At 46.1% G+C, this 19,338-nt stretch overlaps 1 protein-coding gene and 1 long non-coding RNA gene across 8 annotated transcripts in view; one reads left to right on the forward strand and one right to left on the reverse strand.

Annotated features, from left to right (window-relative positions):
- Window positions 1-19,338, reverse strand: part of LOC137546740 (uncharacterized) — a 76,254-nt gene that overhangs the window by 34,779 nt on the left and 22,137 nt on the right. For 4 of the 7 annotated variants that reach the window (XR_011026338.1, XR_011026335.1, XR_011026333.1 and 1 more), the window contains exons 3-4: window positions 16,389-16,482; window positions 1,171-1,252 (exon numbers count right to left, since the gene is read on the reverse strand). This is a non-coding gene — a long non-coding RNA (uncharacterized lncRNA). Of the gene's footprint in view, window positions 1-1,170; window positions 1,316-16,388; window positions 16,483-19,338 lie in introns of all 7 variants that reach the window. The other 3 variants (XR_011026339.1, XR_011026334.1, XR_011026337.1) reach the window with 2 other exon arrangements.
- Window positions 1-19,338, forward strand: part of SYPL2 (synaptophysin like 2) — a 44,516-nt gene that overhangs the window by 20,185 nt on the left and 4,993 nt on the right. Inside the window, exons 4-5 of the mRNA XM_068269518.1 lie at window positions 13,302-13,500; window positions 16,296-16,487. Of these exons, the coding sequence (XP_068125619.1) occupies window positions 13,302-13,500; window positions 16,296-16,487 (391 nt within the window). The remainder of the gene's footprint in view (window positions 1-13,301; window positions 13,501-16,295; window positions 16,488-19,338) is intronic.

Consider the following 19,338-nt stretch of genomic DNA (forward strand, 5'->3'; position numbering starts at 1 on the left):
TGTCTGAATCACACTCCTGAAACAAGCATGCAGATAATATGGCCAGACTTTAATCACAGCACCTGATGTTCATACTCGTTCTGGGTCTGTGGCTGGCATATTAGAGAGACAGGAACAGCAGGACAGCCAGGAAATGGGCAGAGTTTAAAAAGGAAAAAAAGGCAGCATTCACATCCCTCTCACTACAGTGTTCCTCTAAGTACTGTATGTTAGAGAGTTGCCTCCAGTTGCATCCATCTCCACGGATCTCTACCTCCTCCCGCCCCTCTCACTTAGAAGACTGAGAGGGACGGGAGGAGGCAGAGATCTGCGGGGATTGATGCGAGTAGAGGCAGAGCTACTGGACAAAGCTCTGCCTCTTCCAGAAAGGAGCCCCGAAATTTTCCCTGGGGATTTCGGGGTGATTAAGACCTCATTTTGCGGCGTTTCAGCTATGCTGTTAATGCTGAAGAGGTATGCCTTTTAAAAACAGGTCATTTTTAGGCTTAAGACTTTCTTTAAAGTGTGCCTGCAGCCTGAGCCAAAGTTCAGGGACAAAATGGGATATTTATCTAAAGAGAGGAAAGCCTCCGGATCCTATTGAGGCTTTCCTCGCTGATCTGATGTCCTCCTGAAGATAAGCGACAAGGCGGTAATCATATTGGGGCCGCGCAGCTCCTTTCCCTGATTTATGGATGTGCAGTAGACGCTCAGGACCGCCCGCACATGTGCAGTGAGCTGGGGCTCCATGCCACTGTCCATGTGCAGGCAGGCTTGTGCGTCTACTGCGCATCCATAACTCAGGGAAAGGAGCTGCACGGCCCCGTGTGGCGGGGGCCGCATTTAGCAACGGTGGGCTTTAGACCAGTGATGTAAGCGACTTCCCTCTCTTCAGGGTGAGGGCTTGTTGTGAACACGAGCATCGGCTCGGGTTCACTTTAACAACCTTTATCACACTGAGATACCCGTGTTTACCCTAAATCTTTAAAACTTTTGACATGTTAATATGTTGTTGGTAATTTGGAAAGCTACCTAGAATGGCTATCACCTGTAACTTAGATGGTTGTGATTCCCAATGATGTGTAAGCATTCCCAAATTCAGTTTTGAAATGTATCTACCCTGTGGATTGCCTGTGTCACTGCAGTAAATCTGCATAAATAAATGGGTGCAAATGAAGCAATAAAGGTTACCTCCAGCTTTGTGCAGACTTTTGTACCAATGAAACAAACCAAGAGAGGAGAATTCTGGGTATCTTTTACACTTGGCTATATTCTGTTGCATGGGTTCCACCAAGTTTGCATAGAAACAAAAAGAAAAGGTTATAGCAGCTGCAGACTTAGGATGAAAGATAATAATTATTGACCTTCACTTACAAAGTGCTTAGTATACTCATATACAGTATATTATATAGATTTGAAATATAGTTTAGTAAACCTGTAGCTCTGACAATAAGGTGCCATGGTTAATTTTTATATTTCCAGCTTGTCCCATACTTCATGTTTGCAGCTCTTCAAGGTTTGTTTTTCTTTGTCTTTGTGGTAAAAAGAAGGGGTGTGGCTATGCTCCCCAAGACCAGAAAGCTGTTGCCTGCAAATTAGATCCAGTATGATAAAGTATAGCGTCCTGCAGGTACTCTTTAAAAAGGCACTGTAGTGGCATATAGTAGTCTGGAGTACATTATTCAGGATACATACTTTTACGGTAAATTTTCTGGTTTCAGGATTATAAACATTTCCTATATCCATATACTGCATGTATTAAATGTAGCCCAGCCATCTCAGTGATGTTTAGCCTTAGCTGATTAGCTCAGCTAATGTTTAAACTTCGCTGATTAGTGTTAATTACTATTCCCCCTCCAGACCACCATGGACTCGGGGGGGGGGGGGGGGGGGAAGATGCAATTTGGCTACCAGCTATTGCTGCGCCCAAATTACCCCCACCCCCGAGTATTCTGGGAGAACAGGTATATTTTGTACCAGCTACGGAGGTCTCAGTAAACAAACATTCTGCAGTGATGCATCTGCCAGCACTAAAGATTTCACCACCTGTTATAAATTGCAGAATGCAAATCAAAGGAAATATTTTACAATGGGCAAACATTGACTAAATAATATTATGTAAATTAATATTGTAAAAAAATAAGCAGGTTTATTTATAACGTTAATTTCACTACAGCTCGTTTAAAGCTTAACCACTTGAGGACCGTGGGCTTTACCCCCCTTAAGGACCAGGCACTTTTTTTCCATTCAGACCACTGCAGCTTTCACGGTTTATTGCTCGCTCATACAACCTACCACCTAAATGAATTTTGGCTCCTTTTCTTGTCACTAATAAAGCTTTCTTTTGGTGCTATTTGATTGCTGCTGCGATTTTTACTTTTTATTATATTCATCAAAAAAGACATGAATTTTGTCAAAAAAATGATTTTTTTAACTTTCTGTGCTGACATTTTTCAAATAAAATAAAATTTCTGTATACATGCAGCACGAAAAATGTGGACAAACATGTTTTTGATTAAAAAAAAACCCATTCAGCCTATATTTATTGGTTTGGGTAAAAGTTATAGCGTTTACAAACGATAGTGCAAAAAGTGAATTTTCCCATTTTCCAGCATCTCTGACTTTTCTGACCACCTGACATGTTTCATGAGGGGCTAGAATTCCAGGATAGTATAAATACCCCCCAAATGACCCCATTTTGGAAAGAAGACATCCCAAAGTATTCACTGAGAGGCATAGTGAGTTCATAGAAGATATTATTTTTTATCACAAGTAAGCGGAAAATGACACTTTGTGACAAAAAAAAAAAGTTTCCATTTCTTCTAACTTGCGACAAAAAAAAAAATGAAATCTGCCACAGACTTACCATGCCCCTCTCTGAATACCTTGAAGTGTCTACTTTCCAAAATGGGGTCATTTGTGGGGTGTGTTTACTGTCCTGACATTTTGGGGGGTGCTAAAGTGTAAGCACCCCTGTAAAGCCTAAAGGTGCTCATTGGACTTTGGGCCCCTTAGCGCAGTTAGGCTGCAAAAAAGTGCCACACATGTGGTATTGCCGTACTCAGGAGAAGTAGTATAATGTGTTTTGGGGTGTATTTTTACACATACCCATGCTGGGTGGGAGAAATATCTCTGTAAATGACAATTGTTTGATTTTTTTTTACACACAATTGTCCATTTACAGAGATCTTTCTCCCACTCAGCATGGGTATGTGTAAAAATACACCCTAAAACACATTATACTACTTCTCCTGAGTACGGCGATACCACATGTGTGACACTTTTTTGCAGCCTAGGTGCGTAAGGGGCCCAACGTCCTATTCACAGGTCATTTTGAGGCATTTATTTTCTAGACTACTCCTCATGGTTTAGGGCCCCTAAAATGCCAGGGCAGTATAGGAACTCCACAAGTGACCCCATTTTAGAAAGAAGACACCCCAAGGTATTCCGTTAGGTGTATGGCGAGTTCATAGAAGATTTTATTTTTTGTCACAAGTTAGTGAAAATGACACTTTGTGAAAAAAAACAATAAAAATCAATTTCCGCTAACTTTTGACAAAAAATAAAATCTTCTATGAACTCACCGTACTACTGAACTCGTCATACACCTAACAAAATACCTTGGGGTGTCTTTTTTCTAAAATGGGGTCACTTGTGGGGTTCCTATACCGCCCTGGCATTTTACGGGCCCAAAACCGTGAGTAGTCTGGAAACCAAATGTCTCAAAATGACCGTTCAGGGGTATAAGCATCTGCAAATTTTGATCGCAGGTGGTCTATGAGGGGGCGAATTTTGTGGAACTGGTCATAAGCAGGGTGGCCTTTTAGATGACAGGTTGTATTGGGCCTGATCTGATGGATAGGAGTGCTAGGGGGGTGACAGGAGGTGATTGATGGGTGTCTCAAGGTGTGATTAGAGGGGGGAATAGATGCAAGCAATGCACTGGTGAGGTGATCAGGGCTGGGGTCTGAGGGCGTTCTGAGGGTGTGGGCAGGTGATTGAGTGCCCTAGGGGCAGATAGGGGTCTAATCTGATGGGTAGCAGTGACAGGGGGTAATTGATGGGTAATTAGTGGGTGTTTAGGGTAGAGAACAGATGTAAACACTGCACTTGGGAGGTGATCGGATGTCGGATCTGCAGGCGATCTATTGGTGTGGGTGGGTGATCAGATTGCCCACAAGGGGCAGGTTAGGGGCTGATTGATGGGTGGCAGTGACAGGGGGTGATTGATGGGTGGCAGTGACAGGGGGTAAATGATGGGTGATTGACAGGTGATTGACAGGTGATCAGTGGGTTATTACAGGGAAGAACAGATGTAAATATTGCACTGGCGAATTGATAAGGGGGGGTCTGAGGGCAATCTGAGCGTGTAGGCGGGTGATTGGGTGCCCGCAAGGGGCAGATTAGGGTCTGATCTGATGGGTAACAGTGACAGGTGGTGATAGGGGGTGATTGATGGGTGATTGATGGGTAATAAGTGGGTGTTTAGGGTAGAGAACAGATGTAAACACTGCACTTGGGAGGTGATCGGACGTCGGATCTGCGGGCGATCTATTGGTGTGGGTGGGTGATCAGATTGCCCGCAAGGGGCAGGTTAGGGGCTGATTGATGGGTGGCAGTTACAGGGGGTGATTGATGGGTGGCAGTGACAGGGGGTGATTGATGGGTGATTGACAGGTGATCAGTGGGTTATTACAGGGAAGAACAGATGTAAATATTGCACTGGCGAATTGATAAGGGGGGGTCTGAGGGCAATCTGAGCGTGTAGGCGGGTGATTGGGTGCCCGCAAGGGGCAGATTAGGGTCTGATCTGATGGGTAACAGTGACAGGGGGTGATTGATGGGTGATTGACAGGTGATCAGGGGGATAGATGCATACAGTACACAGGGGGTAGGGGGGGGGAGTCTGGGGGGGGGGGGTCTGGGGAGAATCTGAGGGGTGGGGGGGTGATCAGGAGGGAGCAGGGGGCAGTTTAGGGAATAAAAAAAAATAGCGTTGACAGATAGTGACAGGGAGTGATTGATGGGTGATTAGGGGGGTGATTGGGTGCAAACAGTGGTCTGGGGGGTGGGCAGGGGGGGGGTCTGAGGGGTGCTGTGGGCGATCAGGGGGCAGGGGGGGAAATCAGTGTGCTTGGGTGCAGACTAGGGTGGCTGCAGCCTGCCCTGGTGGTCCCTCGGACACTGGGACCACCAGGGCAGGAGGCAGCCTGTATAATACACTTTGTATACATTACAAAGTGTATTATACACTTTGTATGCGGCGATCCGAATCACGAATGACGCGATCGCGCCGCCCATGCCCGTACAAGGACCGCTGCCATTTGTACATACGGCGGTCCTTGCGGGGTCCACTTCCCGGCCGCCAATTGTATATACGGCGGTCGGGAAGTGGTTAAGAATTAAAATCTTTAGCACAAGAGAATATTTGAAACCTGGGCCCATATGCAATTAACTTTTTCTCCTTAGTTTTCTCCTAGGTGATATTTTTTCAAAATTGTCAATAAAATGCCTTTTAACCACTTTCCGACCGCCCACTACCTATGGGCGGCGGCAAAGTGGCACCCCCAGGACCGCCAAACGCAGATCGGCGGCGGCTCCTGGGGAACTGCATAGCCGGGGATCGCGTGCATAGATGCGCGCTCATCCGCCGGCATTAGGCTTCACCCACTCGCGATGTCAACCCGTTGGGCATTTAGCAGCGTCGAAGGGTTGTTAACCCCCAATCTGCCGCTCTGAAAGCATATAATACGCTTTGCAATGTATACAAAGCGTATTATACAGGCTGCCACCTCCCCTGGTGGTCCCAGTGATCGAGGGACCACCAGGGGAGGTGGCAGCCCATGTAGTCACACACAAGCACACTGATCCTGCCCCCCTGCCCCCTGATTGCCCACGGCACCCCTTAGCCCTCAGCCTTCCTCAGACCACTGTTTGCACCCAATCACCCCCTGTCACTATCTGTCAACCCTATATTTTAGATCAGGTCCTAAACTGGCCCCTGGGGGCTCCTGATCACCATTCCACACCCTCAGATCCTCCCTAGACCCCTCCCCCCATGTACTGTATACATCTATTCTCACCTGTAATCACCCACTGATCACCTGTCAATAACCTGTCAATCACCCATCAATCACCCCCTGTCACCATCTGTCACTGCCACCCATCAGATCAGACCCTAACCTGCCCCTTGTGGGCACCTGATCACCCGCCCACACCCTCAGATCGCCCACAGACCCGCCCTCAGATCACCTCCCAAGTGCATTGTTTACATCTGTTCTCCCCTCTAATCACCCACTGATCACCCATCAATCACCCATCAATCACCCCTGTCACCACCTGTCACTGCTACCCATCAGATCAGACCCTAATCTGCCCTTTGCGGGCACCCAATTACCTGTCCCCACACCCTCAGATCACCCTCAGACCCCCCCTAATCACCTCGCCAGTGCATTGCTTGCATCTATTCTCCCCTCTACTCACACCCTGATCACCTATCAATCACTGCGTCACCCCCTGTCACCACCTGTCACTGCTACCCATCAGATCAGACCCTAATCTGCCCCTTGCGGGTACCCAATTACCCGCCCACACCCTCAGATCGCCCTGAGACCCCCCTCCCTAATCACCTCCCCCAGTGCATTGCTTGCATCAGTGGTGTGGTCAGATCATCACATAATGCAGTTTACTATTGAACATCACCCCATCAAGCAGCACCCTAAAGGAACAATCAAAATCCGTCCCCTGAATAAATTAACACCGGAGAGGATAACTGCCAACCTGGATTTTACAAATCTGATCCACAGTCAAATGGACCCCAACACTCTAGTAACCCAGTACAACAACACGATATATGAAACACTACAGTATTGCCCCATGGCGCACCAAATCAGCAACCAAAAAGCAGAAAGCTAATTGGTTTGACAAAACCATCATGGATCTAAAAAAGGAAGGGCGCAGACTAGAAAGACAGTGGCGTAAATCAGGGTCTGAGGAGCACAAATCTAGCCTAGTTCAACACCTGAGACAATACCAACAAGCAATAACCGAGAAAAAATCAAACTTTATCTCGCACAAAATATCTACAGCTAACAACAGAGCTGCTCAACTCCTCCACACAGTGGAATCACTCTGCAAGCCTTCCTGCCTAAAAGCCCCAACCACATTCACCAGGGAAAGGTGTTAAGAATTCTCTGCCTTCTTCACAAACAAGGTGTCTGACATCCGTGCCAGCATTACACCAACATCAATTGACCAATGGACTTTGCATATGCCTACTACCGTACCACCATGGAAAGTCTTTGACACTCTGAGTGAAGAAGATTTTGGAATTCTCATTCAAAGTCTCCTCTCCACTACCTGCGACCTGGATCCTGGCCCAACTGGATGCTTAATGCAGTGCCCAGAGCTGATCAGGCCAGCACTTCACAAAATCAGTGCTCCTTGCAAAGTGGACTTTTCCCAGAAGAACTAAAGAAAGCAATCATTAAAACCCCTCTTGAAAAAACCATCACTAGATCCTGATTCTGTGACCAACTACAGACCTGTGGCGAACTTACCATTCCTATCAAAAGTTATTGAGAAAGCAGTTGCCAACCAGCTAGAAGCCAGGCTTACAGATAACAACATCTTTGATACTTTTCAGTCAGGATTCAGGAAAAGGCACACCACTGAAATGGCATTAGTCCGAGCAATGAATGATCTACTTACTGCAAGGGACAAGGGTGATTGCTCAATTCTGATTCTTCTGGCCTTGTCTGCAGCATTTGATACTGTGGATCATGAAATACTAATCCAGCAACTGAAGAATTACTGTGGCCTAAGGGGTACTGTTCTTAGCTGGTTTCAGACCTTCCTATCTGGCAGGACACAGCAAGTATGTCTGGGCACACACTACTCTAATCCAGTGCCACTTGCCTATGGAGTTCCACAGGGTTCTGTACTATCACCATTGCAGTCTGCATGCTCCCACTGGGAAAAATAATACAGAACTATGGCCAAGGATACCATTGTTATGCAGATGACACACAACTGTATCTATCCTTCAAGCCTGGCACCCAAGACCCATCTGCATCCATAAATGTGTGTGTAGTGGATTTACAAAATTTGATGAACACCAGCTGGCTGAGGCTGAACTCTGAAAAAACAGAGGTGTTGGTGGTAGGTGGTCCACACATGATGGATAAAGTTCAAAACGCTCACCAACTCAAACTAGCAATTGGGGGGGATACTGTACAGTATAAAGACTCTGTGCGAAACCTTGGGGTGATCCTGGATGGAAATCTAAAACTCAGACAGCAGGTATCAGCTGTCGTCAAGTCTTCCTTCTTCCATCTAAGAAATATAGCGAAAATCAAACACCTTATCCCAGCTGAAGACCTACCTGCCCTGGTTCATGCATTTGTATCCGCCTAGACTATTGCAACGCCCTGTTCATCGGATCTACAGATAAAGTTCTGCGCCCATTAAAGCTAGTACAGAATGCTGCAGCCAGACTCCTAGCCAATGCCCCCCGCAGCTCACACATCACCCCAGTACTGCAAACTCTTCACTGGTTGCCAGTAAAATGAAGAATCAATTTTAAGATCTGCCTTCAAGGCTCTAAACCACATGGGACCCAAATACATATCGGATCTATTGGAACTTTATGCCCCTCCACGCACCCTCCGCTCTGCCAACAAGATGAAGCTGGTTATTCCCAGGATACACTTAACATTTGGTGCTCGGGCCTTTTCCTATGCAGCCCCTACTCTATGGAACTCACTTCCACAGTCAGTGCGAGAGGCTCCTTCTCTGGACAGCTTTAAAAAAGGTTAAAAACTCACCTCTTTTCCCTAGCCTTTGAGACTGCATAATGCAGAGTCACAGAGCTTTGAGTCCCCAGGGAGAAAAGCGCTATATAAATATTATTGTTATTGTTATCTATTCCCCCCTCTAATCATACCCTGAGACACCCATCAATCACCTCCTGTCACCCCCTAGCACACCTACCCATCAGATCAGGCCCTAATTTGGCCCGTGTGGGCTCCTGATCACTCGGCCAAACCCTCAGACCCCCTTCCGATCACCTCCCCAGTGCATTAATTGCATCTATTCTCCCCACTAATCAACCCCTGAGACACCCATCAATCACCTCCTGTCACCACCTGTCACCCCCTAGCACTCCTATCCATCAGATCAGGCCCTAATCTGCCCCCTGCAGGCTTTTGATCACCCGGCCAAACCCGCATCCGCCCCACCGCAGTGACAGAATTTTTTTTTCTGACCACTGCTGGTACAACTTAATTGTGGCTGAGACCAACCGTTATGCCACACAATACATGCAACCGCCAATCCAAGAAGCTACTATGCCCAGCCTTTTCGGTGGAAGCCACTCCAAGTTTCCGAATGTAACATTTTTTGGGGCCTTCTCCTTAGCATGAGTCTAGTCAAAAAGAATGTATTGCGGTCTTATTGGTCTACGCACCCAATACATCACATGCCCATGTTCTCTGCTGCCATGTCCAGGTCACGATTTGAGAACATCCTGCGCTTCCTGCACTTCAGTGCCAATACAACCTGTCATCTAAGAGGCCACCCTGCTTATGACTGGTTCCACAAAATTCGGCCCCTCATAGACCACCTGCCATCAAAATTTGCAGATGCTTTTACCCCTGAACAGTCATTTTGAGGCATTTGGTTTCCAGACTACTTCTCACAGTTTTGGGCCCCTAAAATGCCAGGGCAGTATAGGAACCCCACAAGTAACCCCATTTTAGAAAGAAGACACCCCCTGAAGGTATTCCGTTGTATGATGAGTTCATAGAAGATTTTATTTTTTGTCACATTAGTGGAAAATGACACTTTGTGAAAAAAAAAAACAATAAAAATCAATTTCTGCTAACTTGTGACAAAAAAATAAAATCTTCTATGAACTCACCATACTCCTAACGGAATACCTTGGGGTGTCTTCTTTGTAAAATGGGGTCACTTGTGGGGTTCCTATACTGCCCTGGCATTTTAGGGGCCCTAAACCGTGAGGAGTAGTCTAGAAACCAAATGCCTCAAAATGACCTGTAAAATCCTTAAAGAGACTCCGTAACAAAAATTGCATCCTGTTTTTTATCATCCTACAAGTTCCAAAAGCTATTCTAATGTGTTCTGGCTTACTGCAGCACGTTCTACTTTCACCATCTCTGTAATAAATCAACTTATCTCTCTCTTGTCAGACTTGTCAGCCTGTGTCTGGAAGGCTGCCAAGTTCTTCAGTGTTGTGGTTCTGTGATGCATCTCCCCCCTCCAGGCCCCTCTCTGCACACTGCCTGTGTATTATTTAGATTTGGGCAGCTTCTCTCTTCTCTCTTATCTTTTACAAGCTGGATAAATCCTCCTCTGAGCTGGCTGGGCTTTCACATACTGAGGAATTACATACAGGCAGAGCTGTCTGCACTCTGCAGGAAGAAACAGCCTGACACTTCAGTGGAAGATAGCTGCAGGGGGAAAGAAACACACAAATGATCTCTTGAGATTCAAAAGGAAGGGTGTATACAGCCTGCTTGTGTATGGATGTATTTTTCTATGTGTGGACATACTGTACATCAACCTACCGGTACTTCCTGTTTTGGTGGCCATTTTGTTTGTTTATAAACAAACTTTTAAAAACTGTTTTTAACCACTTTTAATGCGTCGAGGAGCGGCGAAATTGTGACAGAGGGTAATAGGAGATGTCCCCTAACGCACTGGTATGTTTACTTTTGTGCGATTTTAACAATACAGATTCTCTTTAAGGTACTCATAGGAGTTTGGGCCCCTTAGAGCACCTAGGCTGCAAAAAAGTGTCACACATGTGGTATCGCCGTACTCAGGAGAAGTAGTATAATGTGTTTTGGGGTGTATTTTTACACATACCCATGCTGGGTGGGAGAAATATCTCTGTAAATGGACAATTGTGTGTAAAAAAAAAAAATCAAAAAAAAATCTCATTTACAGACATATTTCTCCCACCCAGCATTGGTTTGTGTAAAAAACTCCAAAACACATTATACTACTTCTCCTGAGTAAGGCGATACCACATGTATGACACTTTTTTGCAGCCTAGGTGCGCTAAGGGGCCCAAACTCCTATGAGTACCTTTAGGATTTTACAGGTCCTATGAGCACCTTTAGGCTTTACAGGGGTGCTTAAAATTTAGCACCCCCAAAATGCCAGGACAGTAAACACACCCCAAAAATGACCCCATTTTGGAAAGTAGACACCCCAAAGTATTCAGAGAGGGGCATGGTGAGTCCGTGGCAGATTTCATTTTTTTTTTGGTCACAAGTTAGCAGAAATTGAAACCTTTTTTTTTTGTCACAAAGTGACATTTTCCGCTAACTTGTGACAAAAATAAAATCTTCTATGAACTCACCATGCCTCTTAGTGAATACTTTGGGATGTCTTTTTTCCAAAATGGGGTCATTTGGGGGGTATTTAAACTATCCTGGAATTCTAGCACCTCATGAAACATGACAGGTGCTCAGAAAAGTCAGAGATGCTTCAAAATGGGAAAATTCACTTTTTGCACCATAGTTTGTAAAAGTTATAACTTTTACCCAAACCAATAAATATACACTTATTGGATTTTTTTTTTATCAAAGACATGTAGCACAATACATTTGGACAAAAATGTATATGTAAATGTTACTTTATTTGAAAAATGTCAGCACAGAAAGTTAAAAAAAATCATTTTTTGACAAAATCCATGTCATTTTTTGATGAATATAATAAAAACTAAAAATCACAACAGCAATCAAATAGCACCAAAAGAAAGCTGTATTAGTGACAAGAAAATGAGGTCAAATTCATTTAGGTGGTAGGTTGTATGACCGAGCAATAAACCTTTAAAGCTGCAGTGGTCTGAATGGAAAAAAAGTGTCTGGTCCTTAAAGAGAATCTGTATTGTTAAAATCGCACAAAAGTAAACATACCAGTGCGTTAGGGGACATCTCCTATTCCCCTCTGTCACAATTTCGCCGCTCCCCGCCGCATTAAAAGTGGTTAAAAACAGTTTTAAAAAGTTTGTTTATAAACAAACAAAATGGCCACCAAAACAGGAAGTAGGTTGATGTACAGTATGTCCACACATAGAAAATACATCCATACACAAGCAGGCTGTATACAGCCTTCCTTTTGAATCTCAAGAGATCATTTGTGTGTTTCTTTCCCCCCTGAGGGGGGAGTGCAAAGCAGAACCACAACACTGAAGAACTTGGCAGCCTTCCAGACACAGGCTGACAAGTCTGACAAGGGAAAGATACATTGATTTATTACAGAGACTGTGATAGTACAAAGTGCTGCAGTAAGCCAGAACACATTAGAATAGCTTTTGGAACTTGTAGGATGATAAAAAACAGGATGCAATTTTTGTTACGGAGTCTCTTTAAGGGGTTTTATGACTGCAGTCCTTAAGTGGTTAAGCCACCACGAAGCAAAAAAAAAATACTCATGTTAACCACTTGAGGACCCACCCTTTACCCCCCCTTAAGGACCAGCGCTAGTTTGATTGATCTGTGCTGGGTGGGCTCTGCAGCCCCCAGCACAGATCAGGGTGCAGGCAGGGAGATCAGATTGCCCCCCTTTTTTCCCCCCTATGGGGATGATGTGCTGGGGGGGTCTGATCTCTGCTGCCTGCGAGTGGCTGGCGGGGGGGGCACCTCAAAGCCCCCCTCCGCGGCGAAATGCTCCCCCTCCCTCTCCTACCTGGCCCCCTTTGGTAAGCCGGGCTGCACAGGACGCTATCCGTCCTGTGCAGCCAGTGACAGGCTGTCTCCTGTCACATGGCGGCGATCCCCGGCCGCTGATTGGCCGGGGATCGCCGATCTGCCTTACGGCGCTGCTGCGCAGCAGCGCCGTACAAATGTAAACAAAGCGGATTATTTCCGCTTGTGTTTACATCTAGCCTGCGAGCCGCCATCGGCGGCCCGCAGGCTATTCACGGAGCCCCCCGCCGTGATTTGACAGGAAGCAGCCGCTCGTAGGAGCGGCTGCTTCCTGATTAATTAGGCTGCAGCTGGCGACGCAGTACTGCGTCGCTGGTCCTGCAGCTGCCACTTTGCCGACGCACGTTATGAGTGTGCGGTCGGCAAGTGGTTAATATTAATTTTGATAGTAGTTTTTCACCAACTTGGTGGGACTTGCAAAGTGTAGTTGCAAAGTGCTGAAAAGTTATCTTAAAGAGAAGATGGAAATGTATCACCTAGGAGAAAACTTAGAAAAAAAAGTGAGTTGCATTTGGGCCCTAGTCTGTTGTATAACTATTTCCAGCACAGTACTAATGCAAAATATCTATTGTGTATGTTTTTTAGGCTGTACCGGCAGCGTTATGAGATGCCAAAATGCGCTGATATTGAAGCCCGTGTCGTTCATCTCTCAGGAGATTTTTCAGCACCAGCTGAATTCTTTGTGACCTTATCCGTCTTTGCTTTCCTCTATTCTATGCTGGCACTGGCCATTTACTTGCTTTTCCATGAGAGATATGTTACAATCCGGAGAGTGCCCATTGTGGTAAGTAGCAATAGCTAACGTGTGCACATGTACTTTGGGAAAGCTCTAGTGGTTGTTGTTGTTTAGTTCCTGCGGAATCCTTCAATCAGTGTGTCTTCATTGGTTAAATTGCATCAAACATGTCATAAATAACATTGCTATTATGGCATGTATGACTTACGGGTGTCCGTATTTATTGTGCGATTTCAATATAGTTGGGAAAAGCACTTTTTTTAACGTAATAGGGGAAAAAAAAGAAAAAACCCTTCAATCCTTTTAGAGGTCATCCACTTGACCCTATCGTAGACTCTAATATGTAGAAAGGGCCATAAAAATAAATTCATACAGGATTTTTTAGATGCAAAAAATATCAAATGCTTTATTGTCACAAAATAGAGAAAAATTCTTTGTTTAAAAATCTCTGTGAGAGGTTCCTTGCGAATACATCCAATACAGAATTATGACGCAGACATAGACTTAATCGTAGACTTAATGCAGTAAGGAAAAAGGCAACGACACGTTCGTTTCGGGCCCAAAGCTGCAGAAAGTACTGTCTGCTAATCCTGTAGAAGGAACACGACACCGAGGGAGCAAGGAAACATCTGAACCAACCAGATGTAGAGTGCACAATCCTGATGGCCAAATAGGGCATAGAACAAATGCGTCCGGCTGCTATGGTAGGAGTGCTCCTACCATAGCAGCCGGACGCATTCTGTATTGGATGTATTCGCAAGGAACCTCTCACAGAGATTTTTAAACAAAGAATTTTTCTCTATTTTGTGACAATAAAGCATTTGATATTTTTTGCATCTAAAAAGTCCTGTATGAATTTATTTTTATGGTCCTTTCTACATATTAGCGTATTTATTGTGCACCACACAACTCTGCATTCCACTCAGCGCAATGAGGACAGTGGATCCATTGTAAATAGACCTGCTGTAACGCTCGTAGAACTTTCTCCGTGATCAGCGCACAACGCGTGCGCTGACACGGCGGAAATCCTCCACAAGCGTATATTTGCAGGCACCCAGCAAAAGGTGCTACGAACCTGTAGAGGGAAATTCCTGTCGGCAGATGGCGCTGGGGAGTGCAGAGGAACCAATCCTCTGTACCTCCACAAGTGCCAGACAGGAATTGTACGAAGCGCAGAACGCAATCGCAAGAGAGGCGATTGCGAATGAGATTGAGCAAAGGGACAGGTTGTATGTGTGTGCGCCAATCCAGTCGCCACCCCGCGACCGCGCACACACAACAGCAGATATGAAATAGGAACGCGATCGCGAGAGGTGCGATCGCCAGATGTGACACAAGGCAGATCAGAATAGAATACGAGGGTAGCAAAAGCACAGCAAATAATACAATAAGGAGATACGGAAAATAACAAACGCTAGCTAACCGCGAACACCGCACTCATTCGCAACAGTGCACGCGGTTATGCGCGGTCTCCACGTGATAAGCACACGAGAGACAAGCACGCCTAACTAACCATCGACAGACAAACATGAAACAGAGGACGCGAGCGCTTGCTTAACGGTTACCTCACCGAGCCACCAGCAAGCGTAGCAGACAAGACAGACACACGAAAACAGGGACAAGCGAGAGATAGGATCCACAGCACTAGCGAAAAGTGGCTAGCGCGATCCAGGTACAGAGTAGCAGAACAGAAGGATCCCCAGCGCTAGCGAAAAGTAGCTAGCGTGATCCCAGGAGACAGAACAGAAGAGATAGCTGGTAGCAACCGCTGCACCAGCTATACTCCAAGAACAGAGATCAGAACCATTTCCTGTCGACCACCTTTGGGGCAGGACAATGGCAACAGGCAAGACAAGACAGAACAGGCAATACAGATAATACAACCTGACTGGGCTAGAAGGGGAGCCTAAAGCAACCCCCAGGAATTAACTATACTAGATAGCAATGGCTGACACTCCAGCAGTGTCCATCAGGAACAGACCATGGAAAGGAAATGACCAGCAAAGCCTTCTGGGAAACATAAAGCTCTTATAGTGCCAGTCATCAAAGAAGGCAGGTAGGGGATTTGCATAACGAATGTATGCAAATTCCCCAGCAAGAGAACAGACCAGAACTTGCAATGGAAAGACAGGTCTCTGTTCCAGAGTCCTGCAGCATGCAAACCTAAACAATGGTCAAAAGGCTGCCTGCCTGCGCAGGCAGCTGAGCGGATTCTCACACCTGTATAAACGGATGCTATACATAACACAAAGCTTAGCAATTTAGAGGCACACAAGTGAAGTAGATCAGATTAAAGTGTGTTAGTATATTCTAAACTTTGAGTTTCAAGTGCCAGTAGATACCCTTTAACATATCACCCGACTCCCGTATTTTGTAAAGTAAGTACCATAGTTGACTTCCTAACCTCACTTTAATCTGATCTGCTTCACTTTAGTGCTTCAAAATTGCTATTTTTTTTATAGAAGTACTGCTTGCAGTTGCCCCCCACCCCTTGCTTCTCCCACTTCGACAACCTACACCTTGAAGAGCAAACACTGAAGATACAGAGACCTGACTAGGTGACAGGACTTCCACAGAAGTGAACATTCAAGTTGCAATTGGGCAACAATGCAATGTGAGATGGACAGTTCAACAATATGCTTGGGGCCTAATGGATGTCAAGGGGCCCACCAGCTACCTTCTCTGACCTCTCACTTCAGCTTACCAAAAAGACCACAAGGCAGCCCAAATCTACTACCTTGCCTAGGGCCCCATTACATTACATCTTAATCCATCTAACCCAGAAATGTTAGGGAGTAAGGTTCTGTTATATGCTGCAATTCATTCTACCCATGTCTCTGCAGGACTTATGTGTGACTGGAGGATTTGCCTTCTTGTGGCTTGTAGCCGCTTCAGCCTGGGGGAAAGGTCTGATGGATGTGAAGTTAGCCACTCACCCTTCCAGCCTCCTGTCATCCATGCCAGTGTGCCAACTCGAAAAAGCTACATGCAGTGCCAGCATTATACCGTATTTCGGACTTGCCAACATATCTGTGGTAAGAGAACAATATTGTGATGAAAGAATGTAAAGATGTATGCTGGTATTACTATATGGACTTTCTCTCATTTAAAGCTTCAACAGCTTAACTTAATGAATTCATCTAGAAAGAACTGCTATCTGTGCAACATACATCTTTAACCTGCTAAAGCCCCATACACACGCTCAACGGCTGTCTTTTATGCAGCACAATTGTTGCACAACTTTTGTTGTGAAACAAGTTGAAACAACTAAAAAAAAGTTTTTTGCTATTGTTTAAAGAGCTGATAAAACTGATAGGAAGTCAATCCAACTGTTGTATGGGGCTTTACTCAGCATACTTATATTTTGAAGACTAGCCATACATGAATTTCATCCCTGGAAATTACTATTATAAAGCATGTAAAGCAGGGGTGCCCAATGCGTCGATCGCGATCTACCAGTCAATCACAAAGGACTGCTTGGTAGATCGTGATTGTGCATGCCAACAAGAATGCTGAAGTCGCTAGATGCCGAAAAAACAGCCCAGGATGATGCCTGGATGTGCATGACAGCCTCTAGTGGCGTCTCTAATTACATCCGCCACTGGAGGGGTTACAGAGATGAGACTGTGGACGTGGTGCTGAAGAGGAATCCTGGCTGTTCTGGTCACAGGTGGCTGTATGTGGTGGGGGTGGGAGCTACAAATAGTGGGGGAACATGTAGCTGCCTATGCTGGGGCAAGGGAAGCAAATACTGGGGGCACATCTGGCTGTCTACGCTGGTAAATGTGTGTGTGGGGGGCCTACCTCTGCAAAGGGTATTTTTTTTTGGGGGGGGGGGGAATCATTCTGCCCCAGTAATTTTAAATTAGCTTGCAAGCCGAAGCGAGTTGGGCACTTCTGATCTATAGTATATCGAGGCAAAGGTACCTAAGGTAAGCACAGAGTTTTGTTCATGCTAGATCCACATACAGTGGCTTGCAAAAGTATTCGGCCCCCTTGAAGTTTTCCACATTTTGTCACATTACTGCCACAAACATGAATCAATTTTATTGGAATTCCACGTGAAAGACCAATACAAAGTGGTGTACACGTGAGAAGTGGAAGGAAAATCACACGATTCCAAACATTTTTTACAAATCAATAACTGCAAAGTGGGTGTGTGTAATTATTCAGCCCCCTGAGTCAATACTTTGTAGAACCACCTTTTGCTGCAATTACAGCTGCCAGTCTTTTAGGGTATGTCTCTACCAGCTTTGCACATCTAGAGACTGAAATCCTTGCCTATTCTTCTTTGCAAAACAGCTCCAGCTCAGTCAGATTAGATGGACAGCGTTTGTGAACAGCAGTTTTCAGATCTTGCCACAGATTCTCGATTGGATTTAGATCTGTACTTTGACTGGGCCTTTCTAACACATAGATATGTTTTGTTTTAAACCATTCCATTGTTGCCCTGGCTTTATGTTTAGGGTCGGTGTCCTGCTGGAAGGTGAACCTCCACCCCAGTCTCAAGTCTTTTGCAGACTCCAAGAGGTTTTCTTCCAAGATTGCCCTGTATTTGGCTCCATACATCTTCCTATCAACTCTGACCAGCAACCCTGTGCCTGCTGAAAGAAGCACCCCCAGAGCATGATGCTGCCACCACCATATTTGACAGTGGGGATGGTGTGTTCTGAGTGATGTGCAGTGTTAGTTTACCGTCACACATAGCGTTTTGCATTTTGGCCAAAAAGTTCCACTTTGGTCTCATCTGACCAGAGCACCTTCTTCCACATGTTTGCTGTGTCCCCCACATGGCTTGTGGCAAATTGCACAACGGCTTTCTTCTTGCCACTCTTGCATAAAGGCCAACTTTGTGCAGTGCACGACTAATAGTTGTCCTATGGACAGACTCCCCCAACTGAGCTGTAGATCTCTGCAGCTCGTCCAGAGTCACCATGGGCCTCTTGACTGCATTTCTGATCAGCGCTCTTCTTGTTTGGCCTGTGAGTTTAGGTGGACGGCCATGTCTTGGTAGGTTTACAGTTGTGCCATACTTCTTCCATTTCTGAATGATCGCTTGACTAGTGCTCCGTGGGATGTTCAAGGCTTTGGAAATCTTTTTGTAGCCTAAGCCTGCTTTAAATTTCTCAATAACTTTATCCCTGACCTGTCTGCAGGCTCGGACTGAGCCACCGAACCACCGATGGTCCCATCGGTGGGCCCCGACTGCCCCGCCTCCTGGGGGCCCCAGAGCTAAGAGGGAGGGGGCACAGCTTGGAAGGGGGAAAATTGGGCACAGAGCGGCGGGGAGGGGGGGAAGCCTCCCCCCCTCCCTCACCTAGGGGCCCCCCCTTCTGCGCACCCCCCTCCTCCAGAAGTGCAGCCAGCAGCGAGCGGAGAATAGCTACAGAGCTTCAGATGATGCTATCTCCGCTCCGCTCAGCATGCCGCTGCCCTGCTGGTCTCTGTCTCCTACAGTGACGCTGTCCAATCACGCTCTCGCAGTACTTCCTGCGAGAGCGTGATTGGACAGCGTCACTACAGGAGACAGAGACCAGCAGGGCAGCAGCAGCGGCATGCGGAGGAGCGGAGATAGCATCATCTGAAGCTCGGTAAGCTATTCTCCACTCGCTGCTGGCTGCACTTCTGGAGGAGGGGGGTGCGCGGAAGGGGGGGCCCCTAGGTGAGGGAGGGAGGCTTCCCCACTGATCTGTGCCCGCTGACCCCCCCCTTCCAAGCTGGGGGGGGACTTACATTTTGTGGGGGTATCTGTCACCAACCCGATTGCATTGTGGGGGGGTATCTGCAGCCAACCCGATTGCATTGTGTGGGGGTATCTGCAGCCAACCTGATTGCATTGTGTGGGGGTATCTGCAGCCAACCTGATTGCATTGTGTGGGGGTATCT

This window comes from Hyperolius riggenbachi, chromosome 2, assembly GCF_040937935.1.
Source record: "Hyperolius riggenbachi isolate aHypRig1 chromosome 2, aHypRig1.pri, whole genome shotgun sequence".
Taxonomy (NCBI): Eukaryota; Metazoa; Chordata; class Amphibia; order Anura; family Hyperoliidae; genus Hyperolius; species Hyperolius riggenbachi.